This window comes from Rhipicephalus sanguineus, chromosome 1, assembly GCF_013339695.2.
Source record: "Rhipicephalus sanguineus isolate Rsan-2018 chromosome 1, BIME_Rsan_1.4, whole genome shotgun sequence".
Lineage (NCBI taxonomy): Eukaryota > Metazoa > Arthropoda > Arachnida > Ixodida > Ixodidae > Rhipicephalus > Rhipicephalus sanguineus.
This window is the reverse complement of record NC_051176.1, coordinates 296545962-296553660: the sequence shown is the minus strand read 5'-3', so window position 1 is coordinate 296553660 and position 7699 is coordinate 296545962. Positions and strand designations below refer to the sequence as shown.

The following is a 7699-nucleotide window of genomic DNA, read 5'->3' as shown; positions in this document are numbered from 1 at the left end:
GTTCATTTGCTTGTTCGATCACATTTGGGGATATTCTCACTTTTGTGTAACATAGCCCACTGGAGCAACAAACACTTTTTACTAATTTAGCTAGTGAACACCCACTAAAAGTAATAATGCCGACAATTATCACTGAGAACACAACTTAAACAGAATCTAAAACATGAATAGATTTCTTTACATGGTGCACAAGTGCACAATATCATGGTTTGCAAGACGCATATTAACATTCTTCAGGAGACCATCTAGTGGCACTTAGTGCCCATGACCGCTCTCACAAATAGGCCTCATAAACATGTTTGCACGGAACTAGTTTCACATTTAAACCGTGCAGAACAGCATATATGAACTGCTTAGTTATCAATAAGATATGTGAACCTTTGAACCTGCCAAAAAAAATTCAGGGCTCGCTTGGCCACTAAAGCACCAAAACACATTCTCAAAACAGTCCGATGGCACATATATGCACTGGAAGCCTACAATGTGTAGACCTCGCCACAACATATTCACCAGCAGACGACTTCTTCGCCTGGGACAAACTGTTCCAAGTGAATACAGTGTTTATTTTCAAGCAATTGTACCTTTTGTACACATTTTTACAATGAGATTACCTCTAAGACCATGCACACACAGCCTGTGCACACCGGAAAGGTCAAACATCCCTGCAATGCAAATTGTCATGAAATAAATCATGGCAACCCTTGCATTCAGTGCAAGGCAAGAAACACACAGCTCGAGTCATTTACATCAGTCGAGGTCAACATGGTCATCACAGTAGGGGCCATCACACAATGCACAAGTCTGCTGCGGTCCAGCTCTGTTGCACATGAGGACCACTGCCTATTTGCATTCAGTCCAAGGACACACTGCTTCAAAATGTCCACCTTAACACCACTTTTCAAAATGCACAACAGTAACATTTCAACACGCACCAAAGGGGCCAGCCAACCTGATGTCATTATGCACACTGAAGGGTGGCTGACACAAGCACCAACAGATGGTACTCAATGGGTACTTGGCATGCCAACTGGCCCTTTCCAAGAAACTGTTCCACAAATAACTGAAGCAACCCTTTTGAACTAGCAGGTGAACAGTTTTGCTACATGCAGCAGCTGCTACCACCAACAGGTTTTTCTAATAATCAGTTTTGGAAGCCAATGGTGTCAAGCACGACTTTGAGAAAAAGCTTGCTCCAACACATCCTTGATTAACTTCACAGGAGCTGCACACAAGATCGTCTGCGCAAATTAAAGTTTACTACAATGTCAGTATGAGTCATCATTCATTTCTTGACCTTGTAAAGCTAATTAGGAATAAATGGCTGCAGTACCTGATAGACAGCGTCAGGGCGAAAAGCACAATACAGACATAGAATGCACTACCAGAATTTTTCATGACTGATGCCAGAACACCAACCCCAATTGATGGCAGTAATGCATTTTTAGAGAACTCCCAACAGTTTCCGCTAGCTGTCTCTAAGCTCTTTTACGAGGCATCCCAGACAGCTGCAGGATCGGCTGCTTCGGTTGTACTATTGCAGAAAAAATGCATACTTCAGGATACGCTGAACATGTTTTCTATAAAATCTAATGCACAACCTTTCTTTACCTTAGTGTTGACAAGTGGTTCTGGTGACAGACGATGACACTAGTTTGAGCACTGGGTTGTAAGTTACCATGTGATCATTAGGAGTATAGTACACCAAAAGCAGTGATTCACAAAATTCAACTCTACTATGAACGCACAAATGGCACAGAAAGAAGCTTCTACAGCACAACACATTCAAGAATACAAAGAGAATGTCAAACACACAGGTATAAACATGGCAGTCAAGGAGGGATGTAATGAAAGTACCTCATAAGGAAATGCTACCTGTAGAAGAGTAGAGTACAGCAGACAAACGTTGATAAGCATAGCTCAACATTAGCCCCTCGAAAAAGCTTTAAAACAAGTGATATGAATAAAAGCAAATTACTGCACAAAACTATGACTTAAGTGGGGCCAAACGCCTGCCCCAGGAGAAAGCTTGAAAGAGATGAAAAGGCACTCGACATCCTCGCTTTGGGGAATGGCTGCAAGTGACAAGTTCCGCAGCAAGTTTACAACTGCTTGGACCAGCGGGCCCACCGGAGAAGAGAGGGCAGCACCTGCTGCCCATGAATGGCATATGCCCTCGTGACTAGAAACCACGGAACCTGCCCAGAGCCAGTGGTGCATTGTAGCAAATGCTACTCCTCCGGCAAACAAAAATAGAGCCTATGTACATATATATATATGTAACACATTTATATATATATATATATACATATATATATATGTATACTGCAATGATTCAAGATTACCCCTGAATCACGTTCTATACCCTGTTATGCAGCGGACTTGCAGAGAGAAATCAGCAATGATTGCAGCCAAGTAGAAACGGGACGGGGGTGGTGCTTTGCAACGCTCAATGGCCCAGCAATGAGGTTCAAATTAGAGCCAACTCGGGCGGCAGTTCCTGGCAGGCAGCTGCCTCCAGTGTGGCCTGCCGGATGGCTTCCTTGTAGGGGCCCCGCTTTTTCTTGTTGTAACGGGCCTTGAAGTCGTCGAGAAAGGGGCTCAGCTGGTGGCACGGCATGTAGGATGAGGTGGATGAGCCAAACCAGGCAACATGGGCCTGCTGGTTAATGGCAGCTCCGTTGTCACGCTGTGACACACTCAGGGCAAGCACTTTGCCAGGCCACCAAGGGAAGCCATGGATCTTGCCCCAAACTATGTCACCCACAGCCATTTCCCGGCCCCCATCAAGGGTGCAGCGCTTAACATTGTGTGTGCTGATGCGCATCATGAGTGGCTTCACTTTGTCCATCTCACGTAACGGATCTAGTTTGGGGAACTCGGGTACGTCACCACACTCACTGCCGGAACCACTGCTGGCGAGAAGGTCATCATACTTTGGGCTGCACCTCATGTATGCCTTGGCACCCAAGCGCCGCAGGCTGATGGATAGCTTGTGTGAACGCCCTTCCTCTAGTAGGCCTTCAGCTGGTTCCACTACTTCGTTACCTTCCAGTCCGTAGCTGGGGCTGTTCTCTACATCATTTCGTGGCTCATCTGGTGGGGGCTCACGATGTCTCCGTTTACGCTTCAGTTTGTGCTTGTGATGCTTGACCTTGTGCTTTGCTAGGCTTGGAGAAGCTGGAGCAAGAACAGGACCTTTGTGGTGGTCCCTGCGAGCCTTTTTGAGGGCCTTCTTGGCAGCCCGGGCACTACTTGTGTCTCTAGGTCTCACAGGCGAGCACTCTATGCTGCTGTCTCCGTCTGTGTCGCTGGCGCCTGTGGACTGAAGCTTGGCTGGAATTTTGACAACTGTGCCTTTTCCTTGAGGGTTCGCAAATGAGATCTTAATCACTGGACTGGTTTTTGTCAGGGCTGCTCGAACAGGAACAAGCTTGCTGTGTGGCGTCACCAGTTCCATGGGGTCTGTGCTGCTTCGTGGAAGATCTTCAGCATCATTCCACTTGCGCTTGCGCAAGATCATTCTATTGATTGCAGGGGGCATTAGTGCGACAGCCTGATACTCGCTTTTGGATTGAAACTCTTCTGCTCCGGCCTGGGTTGGCAGCTGGGCATTCTTCAAGTCAAGGCTTTCAGCCACACTGGCATACACAGCATGCTTTGGCCTTGGCGACTCCTCAGTACGAGGTGAGGGGGATGTCTGTATGATCATAGTGTCCTCATCATTTGCAACTCCAGTCTTTGAAGGAATACGTGCTGGAACATCAGGTTCACATTTGGAAACGGGCAAGCAGCCAACTGAGCTAAGTACAGGAGGTGACTCTTTTTTAACACTTGAAAGCTGCACATTCTCAGAGTTTTCATTGCAGATTGCCCGGCAATGTGAGCAAAGCACCTGTCTTGGACGTAGCCGCCGCATGCGCACACTTTGGTCACGGCTGTTACGCCCTGTTGATTTGCGTGATTTCGCCCAGGATCGGCTTGGCACAGGGAGTTCGTCATTGGGCTTTTCTTGGAAGTAGGTGTGTCTCTGCTTTAATGCATGAAATTTGTCACTTCTTTCTGCCACAGCTTCAGCAAGGGTTTGCGTGCTGCTGCCCCTTTGATCTTGATCTAGTCCACCCCAAGGGCTGATGCCAAAGGGAATATTCCTGAAACAACCATGAAGTGCTGCCTCTTAAAACAAGCAAACACAAAGATAGCGATCTTAATTTTCACACTAAATGCTGTTGTAAGCCCCCACCCCCCTACCGCCATCACCTGGCGCAATGTCGTTTTTATTGTCAATGTCAGCCACTTTGCACCTCTCTTCACTGACGAACAGTTATATGACGTGTTTTGCTCATAAAGTTATGGGAGGATAAACGGCAAATCGGAAAAGAAAAACAAGCTATACTCCCCTTGGAAGCGCATACGCACGCGAAGGTGGCATAAATACTGGTCAACCTCTGGCCAATTCCTACGGCAAAACGTGCATCATTCGTGCCGCTGCACATTTGAAAACACCACCTGCGCCGTGAGAGGCGACGAAATGGACGGCCCAGATTAAGTTCCAATGCGTGCGATTTTGTTAAAACGTAAACCAATATTTCTTTAAAAATAACACTGCAACGCATGATAATGCGTTACATCTCAACGCTTCGCAGCCCACGTATTATTCGGCGCACTGTATATTGTATATACGGGAGCATACCAACCTAGAGCAAGGAGTCGAGACCCTAAGCTACTTTACTTTGTTCAATAAACCACTGGCCAGCACAGATGCATACTCAAATACTTAACATCAACACAGAATGGTTAATCCGCAAGTGATAACTGCTAATTGCAAACAGTACGAGTTTACTTACGGGACAAAAACGAGTGATGCACTGTGCAAACACCTTGCAAAGGCGAACAAGGCATGGAGCCTCTATGCATTGTGCATGCACCACCTCAAAATGGTCAAATTTTTAAATAATAGACGCACACCAATAAAATTATTACCAGTAGGTTCGGAACGACACAAAGAAATACTTTCCGGCAACCGATTGCTTCTAAAATCGCGTACAGACGCGAAATTAAAGGCAACAGGCAGTTACCAACTAGGCCTATCTGGCGTCGTCGCTTAGAAGGAAACGGCCCCGGAGGGTTTTTTCGAGGCAAAATTTACTCACTTTTTCGTGACGTCGAGCAGTGCGCCTTGAAATACCTTGCCGCTATAGTTAAAAGAAACTATAATGACGTCGATTAGAGCCTCCTCTACCATTACTGATATTTTAGACCCCTTTAAAAGTTTGTCTCCGTCTTGCGCCGGACCCGCCATCGCGATCAGTGAGCCGTTCGTTCCATGGGGCTCGACACAGGCGACCACGCATGCGCACACGCCTAAATCGCGTGCCTTTCTTTGCATGACAGCGAGGAATCTGCACGATGCTGATTCTCGGCACTTTTCATCGCCGAATCAACTGTGCGGACTGCCTGCAAGCTTCTCCGGCGTCGCGGATACCTAGCGTAGCTTTGGGACGCCCAGGAGTCATTTGAGTCGGGCTGATCGGATGTCACTGTTGCTGTGTATATTTGATATATTTGCTCGAGGAGGAGGCATGCCAGCAGGCGCACGTTTTTACAGTTTGCACGATTGTTGCCGATGCTCCTGCACTCTTTTTCGCTGTTATAGTTTTTCTTGATTTATAGGCCATTTTTCGCTATCCGAGGCAATTTGAGGCTGCGCGCGATATTCGTCAGTGCAAAGCAGCAACACAGTTTGGTGGGAGACATGTTGGCTTCCCCGCGCCGTCCGTGGAACGGAACGATGCGTACACACAAGTTCTGTTCGAGTACGCGTGCGTCGAGCTGGCTTCTGAGGCTTTTCTTTTTCTTTCTTATTTTGGTACATAGAGACGCATACCCGTATTTACTCGAATCTAAGCCGATGCTTTTTTCGAAAAAACGATGTGCGAAAGAGGGGGTGTCGGCTTGGCCTTGCGAATTTCGGGGGTCGGCTTAGAATCGGGGCCGGCCTAGATTCGAGTAAATACGGTATGTGTTTTTTTTTTTTCCCACTATACTGAATATGGTGATATCGTTTGCTCATACAGCTAGTGCGCAAGAAGACGAAACTGGGTGGGCTCATTGCATGAAGCCAAGAAAAGCGTGCGGGAAATGAACGCATTATTGTTCATTTTCAGTAGGAGTTTCTTGGCTTCGCCCTGTTTTCTAAAGTGGGTCGTGATTCATGCCTGCTGTGCGACAAAAAATTGTGCATCATATAGTTGCCAAGGTATATTCGGCATCTCTCTGATCGATAGCATTACGTGCAAAGAACATTTTATATCGTATTTCATTCTGAGTTAAACGGCTTCCACTCGGCAAAGGTATACGTCCCTCCCAACTAGGCTCTTTTATTTCGCGTAACATTGACAAGCATGCTATTCTCTCCGGGATTTGCATAGCAGCACTGGCCCACAGTAACCTACTATTGCTGTCACCGCATTGCTTCCAATTTAACCGCCGCTAGTGCTCTACAGTGTTTACCACAACGTTGTTCTTAAAGCTAGGCTGGCTAAAATATGTTTGTACACTTAAAAATAAGGCGCATAAGTGTTCACTTCTTAATTGATCGGGTTGTGTCTTAAATGATCTGAACGGCAGCTTTCACGAATGTTCCTGAAAGTGCATCGCTTCAGGAATCTCGCTAGGCATTCTTGGATCGGTGCAAATCTATAAAACAAATTTATTCTCGCTCTTTTCCCTCAAAGCTCTCTCGCACGTTGCTGTGAGTGGCTCTAACAAGAGTCGGGGAAAGGGCAGCGCTCCGCCCACTGTCGCTGTAATAGAGCGTGTACCTTATTTCTTTTTATTTGTTTGCGTTTCTTCGTTCGCGCTCTGTGCAGCAGTGTACCGCTTTTCCCGAGTCATGAGCAGAGCTTGCAGTGAACAGGAATCTAACACATTCGCGACGGTGTGCGTTGATATCTCGAGAGAATTCATTTTCCGCTCATTGTGCGATCGCTCCTTTTCTCACGCTGATGGTAGCGTGTCGTGTGGCTTTCAGAACGCTGCATGCTTTTCGTGAGTGTTCAAATGCGTGCATAGCGGCAGATAGGCTGGCAGGTATTGAGAAATCTCATATAAGCGATTTCCAGAGCGATTGCTACGCGTAGGCGGATGTCATCTTGAGACGATGGCTGTTTAATACTATCAGCTGGTATACATCATAAACAAAAAATAAACGTTTGTGTTCACGGTCTTATATGTAGTTAGATTGTTCAAAAACAGTGAACAGCTATTAATTGTTTATATACCGCCGAGCGCAATAATGTAGACTCGAGCTTGACGCGCTGTTCACGCATATGTGTGTGTGTGTGTGTACGTCCAATGAAAAAGGCTTCCAAACCGGACTCGATTGCAGCATAATACGTGACACAAATATGGTCTACACCAGTGGCGTAACCGGGGTTGGGGGGGGGGGGGGGGGTGCTGCCCCCCCTCCCCGAAATTTTTTCTGCCATGGTATACAGAGTACAAAATGACACTCAACCACACTTACCTGCCCGGACCCCACGTCGGAACAAGAGCGTGCCCCCCCCCCCCCCTCCGAAAAAAATGTCTGCCTACGCCACTGGTCTACACCGCACGTCTTTTCCCCCCACATTCCCAGTTGCTGATTGTCTATTTAGACAATATATTGTCTCTCAAACCACGGCGCTGACTAACAACCAAA

At 46.9% G+C, this 7699-nt stretch overlaps 1 protein-coding gene across 1 annotated transcript; it reads right to left on the bottom strand.

Annotated features, from left to right (window-relative positions):
- Positions 1-542: 542 nt before the first annotated feature.
- On the bottom strand, positions 543-5473 carry LOC119379316 (PWWP domain-containing protein 2A). The gene is made up of 2 exons (XM_037648593.2): positions 5151-5473; positions 543-4148 (listed from the first exon to the last, which is right to left on the bottom strand). Exons 1-2 carry the CDS (start codon positions 5384-5386, stop codon positions 2468-2470), a joined length of 1917 nt encoding a protein of 638 aa, XP_037504521.1. The 5' UTR covers positions 5387-5473; the 3' UTR covers positions 543-2467.
- Positions 5474-7699: the final 2226 nt, after the last annotated feature.